The sequence below is a fragment of the Lagenorhynchus albirostris genome, chromosome 9 (genome assembly GCF_949774975.1).
Source record: "Lagenorhynchus albirostris chromosome 9, mLagAlb1.1, whole genome shotgun sequence".
Taxonomy (NCBI): Eukaryota; Metazoa; Chordata; class Mammalia; order Artiodactyla; family Delphinidae; genus Lagenorhynchus; species Lagenorhynchus albirostris.
The window spans coordinates 4,736,622-4,759,075 of record NC_083103.1 but is presented as its reverse complement, the minus strand read 5'-3'; the positions used below and the strand labels follow the sequence as shown (position 1 = coordinate 4,759,075).

The 22,454-nt window shown below is 43.6% G+C and overlaps 1 protein-coding gene across 15 annotated transcripts in view; it reads left to right on the top strand.

The window, feature by feature from the left end:
- PPP6R3 (protein phosphatase 6 regulatory subunit 3) overlaps window positions 1-22,454 on the top strand; it is a 126,989-nt gene that overhangs the window by 47,235 nt on the left and 57,300 nt on the right. For 14 of the 15 annotated variants that reach the window (XM_060158337.1, XM_060158335.1, XM_060158336.1 and 11 more), the window contains 5 exons: window positions 6,275-6,507; window positions 10,929-11,115; window positions 14,385-14,522; window positions 17,386-17,451; window positions 19,623-19,735. In XM_060158337.1, the coding sequence (XP_060014320.1) occupies window positions 6,281-6,507; window positions 10,929-11,115; window positions 14,385-14,522; window positions 17,386-17,451; window positions 19,623-19,735 (731 nt within the window). In that variant the 5' untranslated portion in view covers window positions 6,275-6,280. The remainder of the gene's footprint in view (window positions 1-6,274; window positions 6,508-10,928; window positions 11,116-14,384; window positions 14,523-17,385; window positions 17,452-19,622; window positions 19,736-22,454) is intronic. The other variant, XM_060158325.1, reaches the window with a different exon arrangement.

Below are 22,454 nucleotides of genomic sequence, written 5' to 3'. Positions count from 1 at the left end.
TACCTGTTGATTAATATAGTGCATATTAAATGGATTTTACTCCTTTATTTACTACTCTGAAAAGCTGAAATATCAAAGAAAGTTACAAATTAAAACTGGGCAAAGCATCTACAACATCTGGATGGTAGAAACTTGATTGCTTTTGATACATTCTTTGGAAGAAGCAGTTTCAGAGCTAATACAACGAAACTGGCCCTGAGTTTGTATTGCCCTTTCCTCTAAAGAAATTCGTTATCTCTAACTGGCACTCTGATACTTGCTTTGATTAGTCTAGTGTTCGGGTGGGGGTGAGGGGACAACTGTATGAGTTGGATACCTTTGTTAACAGTGGAGAGGCAGCTACTGGGTAGACTTCCCAGTCCTTTGTGATCTTTTTCCTTAGTACTTAAAGAGAACTGCCATCAAAGCCCAACTGTACTCCTTCCCGATGTTGCATGTTTCTGCCTCTTCGTGTGAAAATTATAGCTTTTGCCTAGGCCTTGAGCGTTGCTGTTGGGGGAGTTTATCATTAACTTATAACACAGAGCTGACCTCCCTTCAGAGTGACTCTGCACTCTGCTATTTATAGATACTTTCCTCTCTGTCCCTTCCTGGTGGCGTGCTGCTCTCAGTGTACAGAGTGGCAACCACCAACCCTTCTTCAGCCTAGCCGTCCCCCCATTTGGGTCTTGTTATATGTGGCCCAACTCAGTTCTCCGCACGCCTGAATCCAAGCCCAGGGGTCCTGCAACTCCAGGTGTCTGGACACTGGCAGAAGCAGGAGAGCCAGTAAGAACAGCCTTTCAGCAGCTCAGTTTGTTCACTACACCCTGTTCCCAGGCTGCTGGTAAACTCGGCCAAAGGTTTGGGGTAAATGTGCCTGCCCCTCGCGGAGTAATAAGCACGTTGTTTTGAACCTGAATGGAGGCAGTGGTGCTCGCTTCGGCAGCACATATACTAAAAAACTGAATGGAGGCAGTGAAGACTCAGTTTTCTCCGGGACCAGTGGGGAGTCTATTTTTTTATATTAATCAAACATCATTGTTTCCCAACATGTTTGAGTGACCTGGGCATTTTATTTTTCATCATAATATTTTTGAATTAACTTAGAAAATGAAATAAATTCCCACAGACACGTAACTATTTCAAAATTTGGCCAGGTGTATCTCTACCAGTAATGAGCCACTTGTAGCCCTCCTGATTCAAGCTAGCATTCTCCATTATCACAAGGTAAAGAATTTGAAATTTTACCTTTTATCCCTACAAATATTCCTAGAAATTAGAGGCTAAAAAACAGTTCTCGTTTTCTTGTGACCTACTTGTTTGAGTTAAGAATGTCCAAGTTGTTTCTTTTATATGTATATATGTATATGTGTATATATATATATATATATATATATGAGAATAAACATGATTTCCCAGGTATGTTTATATTTTAAAAGAAAGAAGACCGTGGCCCATAGCCTCTCCCCACCCATCCCACATTGGCCCTTGTGTGGAAAAGGTGGGTAACTATTGACTTTGGCTGTGGAAGGAGATGGGGAAGGTATTTTAGTACCAGGATAGAAACTTTGAATCATAATTGTAGCAATCATACAATTTGAGCTGTCTTGTCCCGAATGGCCACGTGTGACTCTTAAGCACCGGAAATGTGGCTGGTCCAGATTGCGATATGCTGTGAAGTTTCAAAACACCCATATTTTGAAGACTTAGTACCAAAAGAATTACATGTTGAAATAATAATGTTTAGCTATATGAGGTTAAATAAATACATTTAAAATTAATTTTACCAGTTTCTTTTTTACTTTTTGGTGTGGCTGCTAGAAAATTTAAGCTTACATGTGGCTCACATTGTGTCTTGAGTGATGTTTCTGTTAGCACCAGCTCGGGTGACAGTGGAGGTGTTGTGTTTCTCGTGCTGAGGGCCGGGGCCTCTAGAGAGTGCTGCAGGCAGACTGAGGTGTGTAGGGATTTGAACTTGGGGAGCATGTGCTTACGTGCCTTTGTATAAGACCCAGAAAAAATTTGTATTATAACTATTCCCTTCATAGCACATCTAAAAGAAATAGTATTAAAAATCTGTAACACATTTTGTTGTCTTAAAGTCTTTCCCCTGTGTTATCTTAGGTGAACGCAGCTACTTCTCATGTTTGTGTAGGTTGTACTTCTTACTTTAGGTGACTGCAGCTATCTAAACTGGATGTATGTTGTGCGTGTTTGTTGCAAGACTGGAGCATGCGAGGAAGTATTTAGGGTATGGGATCTTGGGGATTGAAGTGAGCCAGTTACGGAATGGCATACCAGAGGCTAGCTTCGCGGGTGTGCGGCCTGTAGTCCCACGGGGCCCACACCCAGAAGCGTTAGCTTTCAGGCTCAACATTGCTGTCTTGAGATTCTTTATAATCTTTGTATCTCTTTTTGAACCTTTGAACCTTGTGCCCTGGGCCGGCCATTCCTGGGTACAGGGTTTCCACCATTGATAGCAGTTCACAGACTTGGGCTTTACAGAGTGCAGTTTACCCCACTTGGATAGAAAATTGCCAAAATTAGGCAGTTAGTACATAATGAATAGAGGATTTTGTATTTTAAACTCATTAAAGTTCTTCTTTGTCATTTCCACAGTTTCCTTCTCATTTGTAGGCAGGACCATCAGCAGTTTCTCTCTCCAAAGCTCTTTAATAGTTTACCTTTTAGTGTGTCCATGGTGTCATTTTTTCTGGCCTCTGTTGGAAAGTGTTACGTTTTGCTTCTGTTATGTTGAAGGAAAACCCACTAATACCAGCTTGTCCACAGGGAGTTTCTGAAATAAATAACAGTCACGTGTTGGTATAGTAGGCTTTTCCTCTGTTTCTCATGGTTACATGATTATTTTGAATATACTTATAGCAGTTTATTGCAAATGATCAGCAATGGTTTAAACCCAGGACAGCAGCAGCATCTGAGGACTTGCTAGAGGTGCAGAATCTCAGGCCTGATCCCTGCTTTCCTGAATCAGAATCTGAGACTGTGTTTTAATAAGACCCCGTGGAAGTTCGGTAGCATTGGTTTAAAGCTCACTTGACTTCAAGGGGGTGGTATGTTGATTACACAGAAGCTTCCAGGTGCTGAGTGCCGGTATGTCTCAGCCACCAGACCGGCCCTTTCTCATCTACTCACAGCCAGTTTACTTGTTTGAGGATATTGGGGCTTAGAGAGGTGAAGTGGTTTTCCTGAGGCCTCAGTGCCAGGCAGTTGTGGAGCCAGCATTGGAATCCAGTATGTTGAGATGCTTAAGAGTCCTAACAAGGTTTGAGGAGAAAATGATGTTTATTTGATGGAAAGCAAGTGGTTGTAGGTGGTTTACATAAACCACAGTTGGGCCCTGTTCAATATACTCTTCCAGCAGAGCCTTGGCAGATTCTGCAGAGGGACTGACGTCCTTCTCAAACCTCTTGCACGTGACTGAACCACATCACCATACCAGGTCCCGTGTCATAGAGACAAGGTAGCACCTTTTGTTTCAGAAACAAAGTGTCACTGCTTAACTGCTTTTGAAATAAAGGTACTGTGGCCCAGGTTTTGCTTCCAAGAAGGATGATATTTTAATTTCACAGGACCCTTAATTAAAGCAGTTGATCTATGACGAGTAGATTTATGGATCCTTTGGTCCTATTTTATGCATATACGGTGATAATTTTCACTTGTGTCTTCAGTTATGAGGAAGGCGGAGCATAGCAGAGGTTGTCCTCTGCGGCAACTCCTGCCCACATACTCTTCAGCCCTTGTGGAGAAAACCCTATTTTCAAGGTACCTCATTCAACTTATAAAACAATTCTAGGATTTTGCAGAAAGATGGAGGGTAGTTTGCTTTTACCATTTCTCTCTTTGTCAGTATTGATTTAAAAGCCTGTGAATTGGTTTACTGTAAGAAATTGTATTCCCTCTTATCGCTAAATCCTGTTGAAGTATACCTAGGTTAAGAATTTTAAAGTGTATTTATGTTTACTAAAAGTGAGCTGTTGAAGTTCTGACTTTTTTCAGTTTCTTCAGAGTATCTTAGTTACATTTTTTAAAGGACTCCATTGACCTCAGGGCCCTGGGCAGTTGAACTTTGTAACAGTTAGTTCATACCTAGCTTGATTTTACTTCAAAGGGCACAAATAGAAGTAGGGCCAAGCCAGGGGTGACTAATTTACCAGTGCTGTTCATTTCCAGTCAGTTTGCTGTTTGGTTAAAAGATAGAGTACATAATGTTTAAGAGTATACTGTGGTTATATTTTATTTTTAAGTCGGTAGTATACCTACCCAATTTAAAGAAAATGCACTGTGGAAATGTATATTTTAAGGTGTTCTGATTTGAAAAATGCTATTCTAATTTAGGATAGTGGAAAGCAAAAGGAGTTAGGCATTTTAAAACAGATAGTTGCTCAAGAATTCCTTTTCTTGTGTATAATAAAATAAGTATAATAACACACGATGTCATGCGCTCAGGAGTTTGGAGGAGCTGGTTGGTCAGGTCGGCCATCCTGCTGGAATACAGAGCAGCTGTGTATGATGGCTCATCGTAACCCAGCCTAGGACAGGCTCTCAGATCGGCAGGCAGCGATCTTCCTCGTGGTGATTTGGGGGTGCAGGCACCTTCCTTTTGGGCTCTGCAGTCCCTTAGGGCCTTTTTTGTCATCAACATCCAGCCAGATGCCGGGGGGAGCACATGGAGGTTTTTATGGCTCACAGTACATTGGAGAAAACTTTGTAATGTGGCCATATCTACCTGCCCAAGAAGTTGGGGACATGGTCTAGGTGAGTGCCTAAGGAAGGGAGAGAATGGATCTGGTAGACAGTCCCGCCTGACACCACATGGCTCTGCCCCTCCGGGCAGGCTGTGAGGACTGTGGGGGACATGCCCGTGTGGGTTCAGAGATGGCAGAAAGGAATGTGTTAGTCAGCACTCTATTTCCTCTTGAGCAAGGGATGCTAAACTTTTTCTGTAAAGTACCAGATAGTAAATATGCAGGCCACCCATGGTCACTGTCACATATGCTTCTCTTAAACAACCCTTTAAAATTATCAAAGCCATTCTTAGCTTGCAGTTTGTGGGCTGGATTTGGTCTGTGGGCCGAAGTTTGCCAACACTTGTTATTTCATCACCACCAATTATCAGTTTTCTCTGTAAATCAGTATATGATGAGTTACCTTTATAAGGTTAAAATTTTGGAGGTCAGTTTTTAATTGAGGTAGATAATGTGATTATATCTTGATCCATATTTTAGAAGTATGACTTTGGTTTGTAGATGTTTATAGTTTTCAGTTGATGAATATGAGTGTATATCTTGTTTATAACTAGCCAGTAGTAAGGGCTTGATATGAGATTTGCTTTTGTGGTTTATTAGTACTTTTCATTATACTTTGCCTTTATGTGTGGGATTACAAAAAAATGAAAAGACATGCTACTTTAAATGAGACCTATTTTTTGTTTTTTTGAAGACTTAAGGCTAAATTGTTAACTGTGTCCAGTTTTCTGACTTCAAGTGGAGAGACCATTAGATTAGCAGAAATTCGGCTTATAGACCAAAATAAGCACATACTGACCTGATACCAGTGGGACGTGGGAAGGTATTTGAATGTCACTAATGGCTTTTCAGTGTGACTTTGCTGAAGTATTTAAAATAAGGACAGTGAACTCTTTTGTCTGTAGACATCCTAGGATCGAATTTTCCGTGATCAACTTTGAAGACAAGGTGAATGATTGTTCTTTAAGGTGATCTTGCTACAGTTTTTTGTTTCTTTGTTAAGAATGGCATAGGTTTTGCCATTTTATGGCTTTCACATTTTCAGCTGTGAAAGTGCTGTCAGTGGCTAAAAGTTCTGGTTCGTGGTGGTTATTTATTTAATGTTGTAATATTCTGAAGAGTACCATGTACTTAGGTCTCGATACTTGTCATTTGTTACTGAAGATACTAGTTCTGTGTAAGAATGTATGTTTCACCCTGAAGAAAGGGTTTATTTTCTTCCTTTCCCAGCACTAAATTCTTAAAGTATGGGTGGGTTAATTTTGCAGGTTAAAATCATCCCAGGTTTTATCATTCTTTCAGCATTTTCAAGTCAAAATTTTTTGTTATCAATAAAAATATTTTCTGAGAAGGAAAAAATCTTGCCAGTTTTACTTATTTAGAAAGTATTTTATAGATTCGATATGGAACTTGTTTTTCTTATGTGACCCAAGTTGACATTTTAGACTGTAAAACTAGATGGAAACTTGAAAAATTAATATGTGAAGTTGAAATTGTATTTGAAATACTCTCTGCATTTTGTTTAGAGCAGCATGTTTTGGAAATTTGATCTTCACTCATCATCCCACATAGACACACTTCTAGAAAGAGAAGATGTAACACTGAAGGAGTTGATGGATGAGGAAGATGTTTTACAAGAATGTAAAGCTCAGAACCGCAAACTTATAGAGTTCCTGTTAAAAGCAGAATGTCTCGAAGATTTAGTCTCATTCATTATTGAAGAACCACCTCAAGACATGGATGAAAAGATCAGATACAAGTAAGAAAATTCAGTCTTCTCTTCAGGGTGGGGCTGAAGTGAAGCGGGGGTAGGGTATATTATCGTCCTTGTTGTCTAGCAGCTCTGCAGGGCTGTTGTAGACCAGTTACAGAATGTTGACATGTCAAGAGCAACAGGCTCAGTGGAGCAAACAATCCGTTCTAGAACTAAGTCCAGTGAAATCACAAGATTTTTAAAGTGAACGTTCTAAATTTTGGCCAAAAGGTTTTGTCTAAGGGCAAGGTGCATTATAAACAGTGATAAAGTTTCCTAAAATACTAAGACAATCCAAGTAAGTATTTTCTCTTTTTTGCAAATAGGAAGACAGAGATGATGTGACTACTCAAGATTACACAGCACATCTGGGCCAGAGCTTGTTTAATGAACAGCGCTGCTGATTAAATAAATTTTGACCTTTTGTTAACTGAAAATAAGGGTATGGGTCTTGGTCAACATTACTGTAGCTAAATTTAAGCAGCTAACACCTTGGATAACTGCAGTGGATTTATCTACTTCACCACTGGTGTCATCAGCTTATAACACTTCGTATTCGGACCCCTGGAAACTCTGCGAATATTCCATATGTATTTAAAGTGTTGGGATTTCAGTTAGTTACTTTTCCATCTCCAACTCTATTGAAATATTTGTCCCCCCCTCTCTGCCTGAAAATAGAACCAATTCAGGAACAAAACAAAAAGTCATTGATGAAGCATTAAATAAACTTAATGGAATAGGAAGAATTATGGCCTACAGTAGATTCTCCTTTGCCCTTTTTCCCCCAGTCTGTCCCCCTTATCAGATATCCTTTCATTTCTTTGTGGGGAGAGTTTTGCTGTCAGAGGAATAGTACTTAGTAATGCTTCCAAGTTCTCATGGCTTGGATCTTCAAGGAAGTCATGTTCTCTGCCAGCCATTAAGGTTGACAACTAGCATGCAGCACGTCTCCACTCAGAGAGCAGTACCTCAGAAAAGAAAAGGACAGAAATTTGACAGGAATACCAGTGTACTCCTTTCGCCCCAAAGATAGATACTTTGCTACTTTGGAATTCCCTTCACAGTGAACCACCATATGTGGATGCTGCTTGTCGTGGGGCTTATCCTGGCTGGAGGCAGCGTGGTGTGGGCTTGGTATCAGGCCCACCCGGGATGCGTGTAGCCCTCTCCTAGGAGCTCTGAGAACTTGAACAAGAGGCTTACCCTTCTTGGATCTGTTTTCTCACATGCTGAATGAAGCTAATACTTCTTTAACTGGAGAAGAGTAAGCAAGCCTTGTGGAAATTGCTTATTTTACCAAAAAGTAGTCATGGCATCTGTTGTATTGCCATGCCAGCGTTTTTTGTGCTACCTTTGAGGTTGAGAGAGCAGGTGTGTTTCCCTGGGCATGCAGCCTTCTGGTTGGCACCATTTCGAGGGAGCATGGCTTGAGCTGAGCAGAGCAGTTCTCTGCTGCACTTCTGGCCTGGACAGAGCCACCAGCTGTGGTAACATACACAGAGCCGGATAACTCGGACAGCTGGATTAGCACAGAGTGATTTTTCAGAGGAAATCTGAAAGCTTCTCTGGGTTAAGGTTGACTGTAGTCATCTAAGGAAATTTAGACTAGTGCTTTTTAGTTTACGGATGATGGGGTGATTGCTGTGGTTTGTGAAGTTTGTAACTGCGTATCAGTTACACATGTGGATTGAACCCATCACTTTTAATCCAGTGATCATACACAAGGTGTTAAAGGTTTGTCATTTTTACACTAACTTTTTAATCTTAATAACAGATACCTCAGTTTTAAATAATTTAGCAGAAATTTGAACAGAACTTTAAAAATAGGTCCTTAAGTACTAGTGTAAACCCAAAAGCTGAGATGCTGTTGGTCGGGTCAGGGTTCCCACAGAGGGACTTTAGAGGCAAGAGGAGAACCCGGAGGGGTGCTTCCCTCAATGTCAGGGGAGGCCAGGCTTCAGGACGGGGAGATGGGACAGGGGGCCCAGGGGATCCAGGGGCTGTGCTCACAGGCCAGGTAACCATTGGCATTTACAGCGTGGAGCACATGGGCCCCTTCAGTGCAGGTTCTCCAGGTTGTTGGACACGGAAGCCAGGCTGCAGTGCTTCTGAGGAAAAACTGGAGACAAAGCAGAGAGTTCTTTCAAGTAGTTCCCTGGAAAAGGAGCAGAGAGAGAAAGTGGGAGCTACAGGCAGATGTGGAGCCAGGAGAGGTGTGGTGTTTGTTTTTCTTCATAGATGCGAGAAATAACGGTGTGTGTATGTGCTGGTGAGGGTGATGCAGCGCAGGGGGAAATGGGGCTGGTGTGGAGGGAGCGGGAGGTCTCGTGATGCTCTGTGCTGGCCTTGGTCGAGAGGACAGTAGGGTGGCTTCATAGTGGGAGGAGGAAGGGGACCGGCTGCAGGTCAGGGGTATGGTTGGGCTGGACTCTCTTCCTATCGCTTCTGTGCAGCTGAGGTCAGAGGGTGGGGTGGGGCTGGAGAGGCCTTGCTGAAGGGTGGCGTAGAGGAGGTCTTGGGGTGTTTCAGAAGCTTGTTTAATCTTAGGGAGGTAGGGAGGGAGAGAGAGAGTAGCCCCAGCCTGTTCTGAACCAGAACTTTGAGGCTTTGTGTTTGTGCCTGGGCCCCCACATGCGTGCTTCTTTAGCTCAGTCAGACCTCCAGGTCGCCGGTGGAGAAACAGGTGAAAATTTTAAAAGCTGCCCACGCGTTCTTCTGGACCTTCTGCATCAGAATTCTGAGACTGCTCCCTACACACTGGGCTGTGGCCGGAGCTGGCGTCTCCAGCTTTTCCCGGCCCTTTGCCAGCAGCTTCCAAATTGGGGCAGTTGGGCTGACTCCGCCACCACCCCCGCAACCCCAGCCCCGTTGCAGCATTCGGGAAGTTTTATGAAGTAGAAGAAAAAGGGGAATTAAGACAGCTAGTAGTTATTTATTCCAGGCCTCCTGCTTGGTATTTTGTATGTATTATTCTCCCCCGTGAGGTAAGGACTGTTGTCTTAATATTGCATCCTTGGAAACTGAGGCCCAGAGAAGGTAAGTAACGTGCCTGAGGTCATACAGCTTGTAAGTGGTGGAGACAGGTTCTGAGCCTAGGTGGTGTGACTCCAGAAGCCACACCTGTCGCCGTTGCTTGCTCCTGCCTCCGGCACTTTGGTGACTTTGTATTATGGGGTCTTTGAGTCCTTGTGTTCTATAAAGTGAGGAAGGCTTTAATTTGATTGAGCCAAAGCCTCCAGAAGACAGCGATTTGATAATGTGATCTTTGGGGATATTCTCATACGGTTCAGTGTTCCTCCCTCATGGCAGAGCTGCTAGGTGCTGCAGCTTCTGGTCTGTTGCCAGTTGCTTCTCAAGCCCGTGGTCTCCAAACAGGCAGCTGCTTGGATGCCTCAGGGGTGCTGCATGGCTTCCGACCACACCCTTTACCCCTCTCTTTAGCCATATAGCTGCTTCTAGCTGTTTTGTCACCTCCCTGTCCTGATCAGCATTTGAGCTTGCCACTCCCTGCTACTCACCTGGGAGGGATAAAGAGCAGAGAGGTGAACGGTGGGAGGGGGAGAGTGTAGTCTGGACGGGCCTTGGAGTCTCCACTGTTGCTCTGAGAACAGATGAGAAGTCATTTGTGGTAAAAGGAGTGGAGAAAATGCATCTACTGCCTACTTTTCAGAGAGTGCTCTTGCGCTCAGGGGCAAACGTGCTTTAGGGGTACAGGTATTTCTAGGGCCGTGGGGCCTGTGGAAGAGGACTGTGTCCCACAGCAGTGAGATCTGATGGTGGGCTGATCCCAGAAGATCCTGGAAGACTGGTGTGGAGAGCTCTGTATACGGTTTTACCACCTGGGTAACTCAGGCCGTGTCCTGTTCTCTCCTGAGTATATCAGAATATTTATTCTCATAACATGTCATATGGACTGCACTCTTGATAAGCCCGGCTTTCTAACTCCAGTTACAACCCATCTGAGAATACAGGCAGCCTGTCCAGGAACCTAAGTGTATCTTGAATAGTTAAGGGTGCTGTGTGCAGTGCAGTTTCCTGGAAATGGGCGTCCCCCGCGGTTGTCCTATGAGCTGTGCTGCTTTGCATGCCAGAGCAGGCTGCTGAGGGCTGCGGCCCCAGGCTTTGACCTGCCCCATCGCGCCTCCTCCTCTGAGGAGGCCCCGCCCTTGCCTTCTGAGTCCCAGGTGTGCTCTAGTTTTGTTGGGTTCAAGCTTGGTTTAGAAACCATTTTTTAGACACAGAAGAAAATTCACTCTATAATCTCTCTAGATTAAATTGAATGGAATGGATTGAAATTATTTTCTAATTCCCAGAAGATGACTTTGTTTATTTTTCACAGAGTTTTAGGAAACCTTTCTGACTTGCATTTTACTTTATGTAATTAAACTGTTAATACAGATGATGATATAAGTATCCTGTTCTTCTAGGTATCCAAATATATCTTGTGAGTTGCTCACTTCTGATGTCTCCCAGATGAATGATAGACTGGGAGAAGATGAATCCTTGCTAATGAAATTGTATAGCTTCCTCCTAAACGATTCCCCCTTGAACCCACTACTTGCCAGTTTCTTCAGCAAGGTGCTAAGTATTCTTATCAGCAGAAAACCAGAACAGGTAAATATTGTTTTCCAAAAAGGTAAGTATTAGGGCTGATCATCCCCCTGAGATGATCCCCCAGTAATTTTGTTGCTTCAGTGTTCTGAGTGTGCCTTAAATCCAGGTTCTGTAAAAGGATATATTTTAAACCTTAAGCATTCTAAATGCTTGCTGACTTAACACTGACTTACTCATTAATGAATACATTCTAATTTGACCTCTTCTTTTCTGAGTACCTCACATCTCAGTTTTTCAGTATACTTTGGCTTCCTCTTTTGACAAGTGGTTGGAAGCATGAGAATGTTGGGGTCCATTTGTGAGGATAGTGTGGGGAGGGTGCACACTGAGCGTTTGGTGTGTGGGTGGCATCTTAGTGACTATGGTAAAGTAACAGTTTACTTATTTTTTCTTTCCCCTAAGGATGATCACAGGTGAAACTTAAAAAGCTTTCCCATAAATGCAATTGATGGTTAGTTTATGCAAATGGTGATTGTTTCTGTTTTGACTCCACTCAAAAACTTGAGCCATCTGGGTACTGACTGTCATGTGCGTACACATGGAGCTCTGCTGTTCCTGTCCGGTAGGGCTTAGCAGGAGCTCATTCCTCACTGTTAACGCCAGGAACCTCTCCCCCCTCTTCCTCCATCATCGTGGTCATCTTCTTCGTGGTGTTGTCCATCTATGTTCTCACATCCCGTCCCCCACGCTTCATTTTGTTCTTAATTCAGATGTACTGTACTTGGGAAACTTACTTTCCAAGTATCTGTCCTATGTGTAGTGGTTCTCGAAAGTGTGGTCCCTGGTCCAACAGCATGAGGACCACCCGAGAACTTGTTAGAAAAGCAAGATCTTGAGGCCCATTCCAGACGTACTGAATCAGACCCTCTGGGGGTGGGGCCAGCAATTTGGGATTTAAGAAGCCTCCCAGATGACCGTGGTGTACGCTGAAATTTGAGAATCACTGCTCTAGTGGGAACTGGTGTGGAAAAGGACCTGCTTATTACGAGGAGGCTGTGATCCACTTATGGAAACAGGCACCCAGGGAGCAACAACAGCCTCAGATGCCCGAGTGCAACCTAGCAGTCCTGCAGAGTGCAGCCAGCAGGGGTGTGATGACAGGGGTGCAGGGGTCACACCAGTTGGGCCTGGCATCCTTCGTGGTGGAAAACAGGCTCCTTGACCCGTCCTTGCTGTCAGCAAACATGGAGGGACTGGAACTATTTTAGGCCCAGTACGTCTGTCCTTTGCCAAGGCAAAGTGGATACATGTCTTATTTTAGACGAGGCTGTTCTTTCATGTTCTTAATTGAGCAGGATTACCTTCCTAAGTGTATTGGAATTGAGGTTCTTTTTCCTTAGATAGTAATCCCCAAATCATGATCACTGCAATACAGATTGTCGTTCCTTCTTCTGTCTTTTGATGAGAAGTGACAGTACTACCGACTGTCTTAGGAAAGTGCAAGCCATCCCATCAGTCTAAGGTACCTAGTCAGTTCCAGATGGTTGTAGTCACAATTGAGACAGGGCTCACACCTTCATCATGCTTTTCTCCTCACTCTGTTCTAGGGAAACCCAAATTTGTGGGTCCTGGATTTCAGTGTACCTTTATTATAGAGTGAGAATACACTTAAAGCTCTCTGGTGTTCTACATATTTGCATTGGTCTTCGAGGCCAGACATGTTACCTGTGTAAGGAACATGGCACGTGCCAATTAAATGCCGAGAGGAGGGCCCATTCGCTCTGCTGCTCGTCGGGTTCTCATTTAAGCCCTCAGCCACGAGAGGATTCGAGAGCCCTTGCTCTTTCAGCTTCAGGGAAAGGTCACACTGCACCTTTCTATCCTTTTGAGAATTTTGAGTGTAAATAAAGGTTTCCCATCACATAATGTATTAGTAAGGATATATGCAACTGCAAGTAATGAAAAAAATTCAGACTCAGTCTGACCTAACCAGTACAGACATTCATTAACTCGTGGAGCAGGAGGTCCAGCTGCGTGAAGCATCATCAGTGTTGGATGGGCGGGCCCCCAGCAGTGCGGTCCTCCAGCTTGCTGTCCCTGCTGTGCCACCACGGCACTGGCTGGGACTTGTGCCTTTGGGCTCCAGAGTCAGTGCTTTTGCCACTAAATAATGCAGTATTTTGGCCACATTTGACTTTTTCTGCCTCTCTTCTCCACTGTGCTTTTAAAACTACCATGTGACTCAGTTGTGAGTGGATTAATTATGTATAACTTCTTGAAGGTTTATGTTACAGAGTTCAACCTCATTGTCTAGAGAAGCAACATGTGATGGTTAATCCTGCATTTACACCCGATGATGGTGTGAGGCAGTTTTTAGTTCATCCCTGGCTGTTAGACGTTGTGTGGGATAATGGCAGACTTGTGGCTTTGGGGGCATTTAAATCTCAGGGCATCCACTTTTTAGCTTCTAGCAAGATATTTCACTGGTCTGAGCCTCAGTTTCCTCATCTATAACACTGAGTTGAGCAACCCTGCCTCACAGGCTTCTGAGAGACTCTGGTGAGACTTTTGTCAGGGCAGCTGCCACGCTGATTGTGCTGCTTCTGGGACTTTAGAACAGGTGATTTGTGCACACGGACAGGAACCAGAAGGTACACAAGGGTGTCCAGGCCAGAACAGGTGCCTTCTTCCACCTGCGCAGGAGAGACCCAGGTGGCGGTCATGACTGTATGACTGTTTTCATAACTCCTCGGGGTAACTGTCAGCCTCTTCCACACTCACTCACCCTCCTTGTGTTAATTTGATCAGGTGAATTGCTGACATAAAATGCAAATGTGATTTTCTATGGCACGTGAATTAGCCACTTTGATGTAGAAATCTTTATATTTTTTATTTTTCTTACTTGCTAGAGTACAGGTAGGATTTTGAATGTTTATTCTGTGTTTTCATGTAAAGCCTAATCGACTTGCTTTATGTCCATAAACTATTAAGTGGTGTATTTGCTTGCTCTTTATAGGGTGTTAAATTTTTAGTCCTCATTCTTTGAGAATTAATAATGAAAGTGAACAGAAATAAAAGATTATGGTGTGTTTGTATTAGGGAACATGTGATAATTTAAGAGATTTTTTTCCCCAAGAGGTTTTTGAATGTTGTAACAATTAGAAGGCTTTCCAATTTGACATCTTACTACTAATTCAGCATTTGCTATTCCTAAACTTAAAGTGGTGGTGGATTTTGGAGGGGGCAGCTAGATGGGTCATGACTGAAAGCATCCTAAAGTTGATAGTTCCCAAGTGGTGTGTCTTTCAGTTGTGGCTGTTCTCCTCTAGATTGTGGATTTCCTAAAGAAGAAACGTGACTTTGTGGACCTTATTATGAAGCACATAGGAACATCGGCCATCATGGACTTGTTGCTCAGGCTCCTGACTTGCATTGAGCCCCCACAGCCCAGGCAGGATGTGCTGAATGTGAGTAGGATCACGGCCGCTGTGGACGGGCTGGGGAGTGGCGCTCGAGCTGCTGGACTGCTCAGTCTGGGCGGGATTCTAGGGGATTGGTAGAAAGTGGTCTGAGAAACGGGGGTGGGGGGTGGATTCCAAAATGGGAAGAGATTCAGATCTTTCAGGATTAGGATTCCTGACGTGTACATCCCTAGGTACATAGGCTGTCTCCTTGTGAGGGGTTCTTTCCCTTTGCTGGTCTGTTCTTCAGTGGGAGTAGGAAGGTAGAATGGGAGCTAAAAGTCTCATCTGAGAATTCTGTGAGGCTTCTTTCTTGAGAAGATGGTCACACTGCAGAGATATCTCTGAAAGTCAAAAAGAAGAGGTGTTGGCATTTCTAGGGAATCTGGCTTCAGAAGTAACTTTCTTCTCGTGGATACCTAGGAGCATGGGATAAGAAGGAGAAAGGAGTTTACCTCCAAAAGGGCACATATTTTAAAATTTGGTGAGGTGGTTATTTCAGGACATGTGTGTATCCTGAGGAGCTGCCTTGGGTGGGATTTGGGTGGGCAGATGAGGGTGTGAGTGACTTGAAGGTGAGGTTTCTCACAGCCTCTCGTCTTTGCTTCTTGTCTTCTGTCTCTTCCTCTCTTTTGTCCCTTTCACCGCCTCCTTCCAGAACCATTCCCCAGTCCAATCCATCTTTTTTGTTTTTTTAATTAATTAATTTTTGGCTGTGTTGGGTCTTCGTTGCTACGTGTGGGCTTTCTCTAGTTGTGACGAGCGGGGGCTACTCTTCGTCGCGGTGTGTGGGCTTCTCATTGCGGTGACTTCTCTTGTCGTGGAGCACAGGCTCTAGGTGCATGGGCTTCATTAGTTGCGGCACGTGGGCTCAGTAGTTGTGGCTCATGGGCTCTAGAGCGTAGGCTCAGTAGTTGTGGCGCACGGGCTTCGTTGCTCCATGGCATGTGGAATCTTCCCGGACCAGAGCTCGAACCCATGTCCCCTGCATTGGCAGGTGGATTTTTAACCACTGTGCCACCAGGGAAGTCCCTCAATCCATCTTTAATACTCAACTTCAAACCTTAGAACTCTGGAAACAAGTTTTATTGAAAAAGCTAAAGACCTGAAGGCCCAGAAGGAGGGTCTGTCGGGTGGTGTCCCAGGGAAGGACATGTTCTACCAAGGTGGGCAGGCGTGCCGGAGCGTGTGTTTGTGTGAGTGGGAGAGTCTGGGGGTCGGGTCAGGGCTGGGTCTGTAGGAGCAGGCAGAGGTCTACTGAGAACCGTGGTCATGTGAGGAAGTCAGCTGCGGGGGCCTCGTGGATGGCCTGGGAGTTGCCTGTGGGAGAGGGCCCTAAATTGGGACTCTGGCCCTTTTTAGGTGTGCTTTTGTGGATGTGAGTCTCTTCTCAGTAGAGGTTGGGGATTCCAGGGAAGGTAGTTAAGGATAGGAGGGATGGTCACCTTTACGTTTGGATTATTATTGGGGGAAATTATTCAGTGTGGTTTCTTAGAATTCCTTTGGTCACTGCTGGGTTGAATATTAGGGCCCACTTCCAAAGGAATAGGTGCGTTTCTGGAGGGATATGGTGGTGGGTCGTTAATAAAGGCGTAGTTCGGGGGAAGGGTAGTTAGAAACTCCTAAATGTCTTACTTTGATTGGGGGGCCCACCGTGGGCTTGGGCTGTCGGTGCTTGTTAATAGCTGTGGAGTCAGTGAGGGTGGGTGTTTGATTCGTTCACTGACCACAAAGTTTCCTACTTTTTCTCTTGGCCGTCAGGACCCTCTGCCCCACCTCCTATGTAGAGGTGTTTGCATCCTGTTTTAGGTCGTTGCTACTCAAAGTTTGGTCCCAAACATCACCTGGGAGCATGTTAGAAATCCCAGGTCTCACCCCTGCCCTGCTGAGTCAGAATCTGTGTTTGAACAGATTCAAACACAGTGTACTTCACGTACACATTTTAAAACATCTTAAAATGTAAAGTTGGGCCTCTGTGGTAGTCTCCTAATAGCTTTTGTTTGCATTTTCCTTTGGCATGTTCTCCTTAAGGAGCCTAGAGACAACCTAAGAATTTCTCCACATGCCTTTATCAAAGCGTGTCCGATTTCTTGCCACCCACTCCTAGCCTCACCCCACCCCACGCCCAGCCCCGCCGCCATCTCTGTTAACCTTTGGGATTTTGTGTGTGTGCACGCCCGTTCCAGGTAGTGAGTGCCTTGTTTATTACGGTGTTCCTGTTCCTTGTGGAACTAATATTACACCGGCTGATTTTTCATTTATTCTCATCCCCTTCATATTTTCATTCATGGCAGTATTTCATATATGGTGGAAGAAGAGAGTGTCCTAATCATGGTGATAGCTTGCTAGCATGTGGCAGGGCAGACAAACTCTGTTTCTGTGGTGCCCGCCAGCCCCCACGTTTCCTGCGGTTGTTTTGGTTTTAGAAGGTAAAAAGTTCATCATGTGTTTTAAGCCAGAGGCTTGCTACTAAATATTGCTTTTCTCAGCCTTTTTGAAGCTCTCTTAAAGTGAATGCTCTCTTACAGAAAATGTATAAGTTCCATTCCCCCCGCCTTCATGTCCAAAGTACAGACCGTTTTAGTACCCAGTGTCTGAGAATTAACATCACTAAGAAACTGATGTGTAGAATTTTTGGATGTGGGTATTGTGACTTGGGGAGTAGTTGGTACTGTAGCTACTGTTAAAATAATATATTCACTGGCATTTTGCTTGGGGGACTTTTAATTTCCTGTAGTGTTCAAAGTCCAGAGAAAACCTGTAACATTCTACTTAAAATGTGATGGATATTTCCAAGTATGTTTATCTTCATTGGGGCTTGAACAAGAGCCACTCATTGCTATGATTACTTCTACAATGTGTTTTACAGTGGTTAAATGAGGAGAAAATTATCCAGAGGCTTGTGGAAATAGTTCATCCATCGCAAGAAGAAGATGTAAGTTCTCTTGTGTGACTATAAACTTGATTTAAAAAAAAAAAATGAACCATGTTTATTTGGGCACAGAGCATAATTGTACTAGATGTGAAGGTAGAGGGTAGGTAACAGCGATCACCTGGCATTCTTCAAGTTGACAGGTTTCTAAACACCAAAGGCTTTTTAAAATACTGCATTTTGCCAATACTCAGAAAATTTCCCGGAATGTGAAACAGTGAGCCTTGGGTCTAGCTCCTTCTCCTTCTTAGAGCTGAGACTTCGTGCTGCATCTGCTTGCCTTTATTACAAACCTCCTCCACACTTTGTTTTTCTTTTATACCCATCATTAGTCCAAATGATGTGGCCACGTCTGTGTGCATTTGTTTTTTCCATTCTGGCTAAAGCTTTCCAGACAGCGCAGCAGGATCCTGGTCACCATTGAATCCTTAAGAGGGATGAGCTCTTGGTGGTTCTACTTCCTGGCTCGGGCTTTTGTGCTGACAGGTTTGGCCTTTGTCCTGGGTGCTAAAGATTGACTTGGCAGTAGAATTGAAGCTACTTTGGAGTTTGCACGTTGAGCTCCATGCTGAGGGGATGCTTGGGGGCGGGGTGGGGTCTCCAGGACCAGGGGGTATGCTGCTGTAGAGGAGGCTGTCCCCCTACTTCTCTGCTGCTGCCCTTGTTGCTGCCTTCAGTAGTGGACTGACTCTTGTGGAGCTGCCAGCATTTGGCCATTTCTGCCTATGGAAATGACAGTTCCACGTGGTTCAAGGTAGTATCTACAAAGGAGTTGTTTCAAACAACATGCAGGGTATGTCATGGGGCATGGGCAGCCTCCTTGGATGCCTCTAGCTTGGACTAATCGGAGAGTGAGCGCCACAGAGGAGACAGTGCAGAGGAAGGAGCATGTGGCCGGAGCATGTTCTCCCCACCAAGACAGATTTCCTGTGGAGGTAGATGTAGCCCCTTCTACTGCAGTCCATTAAAAAACTTTTGGTACCTGGAGTTTATCTAAAGCAGCCTCCCCATCCCACCGCCCCCTTCAGAAAAGAGAAGAGCTAACCATTAAAGGGGCTGTTGATTCCCACCCTCCCCTGAGACAGTACATCATGTGCTCCCTGCAGTATCGTTACTGCTGACTCTCAGGAAGGACACTCCAGTGTGTGCACGTACTGGGTGCTAGAGCTTCGACGGCGCCCTCGGCCTGGTTGGGGTGATGAGCCCTCCTGCTGTGGCTGGGGGAGTTGGATGGTTCCAAGAGCACATTTCCCATGTGCTGGAAATGTGGCCGGTGCAGGCCAAGGAGAGTGAGGACAGGAGCGTGGCCTGCCCTATTCATGGGGTAGGGAGGACACATCCACAGACGAGGCTTGCTCATCACTAGGTTCCTGCTCAACAGGTACTGTCCTTGTCTGAAGGGTCCAGGAGAAGTTGACAGAGGAGAAGCCCAACTCTGCAGCAACTTTTTTTTGCAAAGGACAAAGCGTTTGGGGCATCAGCACCTTCTCTAACTGACTTGCAAGAGAAGTTAATTTTGTCTTTTGGACAGTCCTGTTGATACTTCCGTTTTGTATTAAGTGATGAATTGCATATATTTATTGAGGAAATGTTAGACTCCTGATTGCAAACAGTGGATTTTGATACCCTGGTGTGTGTTGTCATCTGTGCTGGAACCTGCTGGTCTCACTGGGCAGGTGATGCTCAGTGCCACATGCCACGGAGCATAGGCGTTTGGTGCTGAGATTTCAGAACTTTCCTGTAGAATAGCACACTGCGCACTGAAAGAAGTAATATTTCTTATCCATTAGTATATTCCAGAAAGCTGCGTTTATTTTTTTAAGCCAAAGAATTGTGTTCATCTTTCTTTGCTGCTAAAAGGATGTAAATTTGGGGGGTTATATTTTTCTTCAAGTATTTAATTAAAGAAATTTTTCCTTGTCAGAACTTTAATTACATTCCCCTACACAAAGTAACGTGTATTTTGTTTGTGGTATTGTTAAGTAAAGCCTGGAAGGGTAAAATACTCATGCTTGACATATGTTATTTCTTTGGACCCTGGCTTTTTATTCACTGTAGCTTATGGCCAGTGTTAATTTGTGTTATTTCTTAAGCAGTTTCTTCACTAACTTTATTTTATTATAAATTTGACTTCTGATGTGTTTTATAGTTAAAATTGTACTTCTTTCCTTTAGCGGCATTCAAATGCATCACAGTCACTTTGTGAAATTGTTCGCCTGAGCAGAGACCAGATGTTACAAATTCAGAACAGTACAGAACCAGACCCCCTGCTTGCCACTCTAGAAAAGTATGTTTGAAACTCTCTTCTTGTTCTTTTTTCATATTGATGCTATTTGATGTGCTTCCAGTGTAAGTACTTGGTAAGTGTTTCTTACGTGGGAATCCTGTCCCTGGAAAATAACCTGTGGATGGCTGAGAAGGCAGGAAAACCTGCTTATCTGATCTCAGCCAGTCGTGATGCCCATTGGAGACTTACAGGGTAAGAATGTAAATAAATGACATTTATATGTAGACTTTGAACTTTTCAATAATTGTAAACTAAGTTCTATAAAACTATCATGGATGGGACAGTGACATCATAACTGCTGTCACTGCCTCCATGGTCTTTGGGGAAGATAGGTATATGAAGTAATTTGACCCATCTTAGTCAGTGATTTTTTCTTTTTTTAATTTTTTGGCCATGCCGCGTGGCTTGCGGGATCTTAGTTCCCCGACCAGAGATTAAACCCGCACCATCAGCAGTGAAAGGGCCAAGTCCTGACCACTGGACCACCAGGGAATTCCCAGTCAGTGATTTTTAATCAGAAGTTCTTCTTAGGATCCACTGTACCTTGGCAGCTGACTGGGGTAACCTGACCAGACCTGATTCGAAGGCTTATACATCTTGTATGTTTTGTTTCTTTATATTGCTTCTGCCCTTATTTTTAGATAATTCCTAATGAACAGACATCTCATGTGTTTCAGGTGGAAGACAGCTTGGGGGTGGTGTAGTATTTTGAAATCTGCGAATGGCCAACCTACCATACTGGTATTTGTAGATTCATACATTTTCAGGAAGAGTATGGGCATACGTTTGCCTGCATCCCTACAACTGAACGATATTTTAGTAAACAAAAATAAGGCATTTCCCCACTTTGGATGAGTAACTGGAAAGAGTGCCTACAGTTAGCGTTGTTATGTACGAATGGCAGTCTCGCATCAGTTTACTGCTACTGTTGTTCTTCTTAATGACTTTGTTGGAATTTTTTAGTCCTCCTGTATATTGAGACTCGTTTGCATCTTTTGGCCGGGAAGACCCTTTTATTAAACTAAGACATTTGTGTGTATTGTTTACTTGGCAAGTGTGAGACAAACAAGGAACAAATTAGAGACAAGATATCTTGTTTTAAACTCTGTATTCTGAGAAATAAAGTTGTATTTTCCCAGTGTGCATTGTAGAATCGGAAGGAATTGACTAGTTCTCTCAAGTAGCAAGACAAGAGATTATCAGCTTCTGAGTAAAATGTCATCTTATCTGCCCCATTTCAGTTATTCTTGGGCATTATGGCATATGTACTCCTTTTATAATATACAATACCGATAATTGTAGTAGAAATAGGTTGAACCATGTAAAAATTAACTTACTCAAGGTTAAAAAATGTTGACTGACAGTAATTTCATATGGTTCATGACTGCACTGTCCAATAGAAATATAATAAAAGTCACATGTAATTTAAAAATTCTAGTAGCCATATTAAAGTAAAAAAATAGGTGAAATTAATTTTTGTTTTATTTAATAGGTACAAAATAATATTTCAACATATGTTCATTTAAAAAATTATTAATGAGTGAGTCTACATTCTTTACTTTGTGCAGTTTTGGAAATCCAGTGTGTAGTTTACACTTAGAGCCAGTTCAGACTAGTTACCTTCTGAGCGTTCTGTGGCCACAGGTGGTGCTTGGCTCCCTTCCTGGACTGTGCAGGTTCACCCCGAGTGTCAGGCTGGTCAGTAGTAATCACTGAGTTCTTCGGTGCCAGCCCTCTCTTCACTCAACTCTATTTGGACTAAACGTGGGATCTAGCTGTTGGAGCCTCTGTGTGCAGTAGCTAATATATTTCAGACTGTGTTTTTAGTCCTGGATCAGGCAACTGTACTTTGATGCAGAGAGGTACATAATCAACATCATTAAATGTTAGTCAGAGTAAATTTCTTCAACTACATGGTCCTAAAGAGTCAGGGGCTCCGTGGTGTCACTGAGTTAAATCTTCACTGCACTGAGCATCGGGGAGACTTAACTCTATAACAGTGCTTCCCACACTCTTCTTGAGGATGAGAACCAACCCTTTTTAATATCAGACGTGTTCCCACATTATAGTCGTTCTCTTTAGTATCTGTTGATTGAGGAAGTACACAGTGACCAAAGGCTCCTGTGAGCTTAGTAAGCTTTTATTAATTTTAACAGTATCTGTGTATATTTTATATATTGTTATATATCTGTATGTATTTGATTATCACCTAATAATATATAGCAGTGTTGTGTTATAAGCCAGTCTACTCGGTATACAGGCTAACCCCCACATAAACACCGTATGTGTAACTGGAAGTGTAGGTTAGCACTGCAGGAAAAATTGGAAATGAGCTAAGGTTAAAGAGAATGGTCAAGGTGGGTAGGGATACCAAAAGGCCTCTGAGAAAGTGGACCGAGGTGTTAGGTAGTGAGTGTTAGCTTGGGAAACAATCTGAGCTTAAATTGAATGTATTTAATTTAGTAGCTCTGTTGTGGGAAAATCTGAAGTTCCAGAATTCCTTTAAAACTAGTTGTGTTAGGGAGGGTTGGACCAGGCAGCTCCTAATTGTTGATACTAATGAGCTTACAGTGGGTCGGCCTCTGGGCCGGGTTGAGCCCAGTTATTTTTATAGATGCGAGTCTTTAGCTGCCCACACAAAAACAAAACAGAAGTGCGCCATCGTCTCAAAGGCCTGGGTGAAGAACCTGGCTGGCCTCGTGCGTAACACAGCTCACAT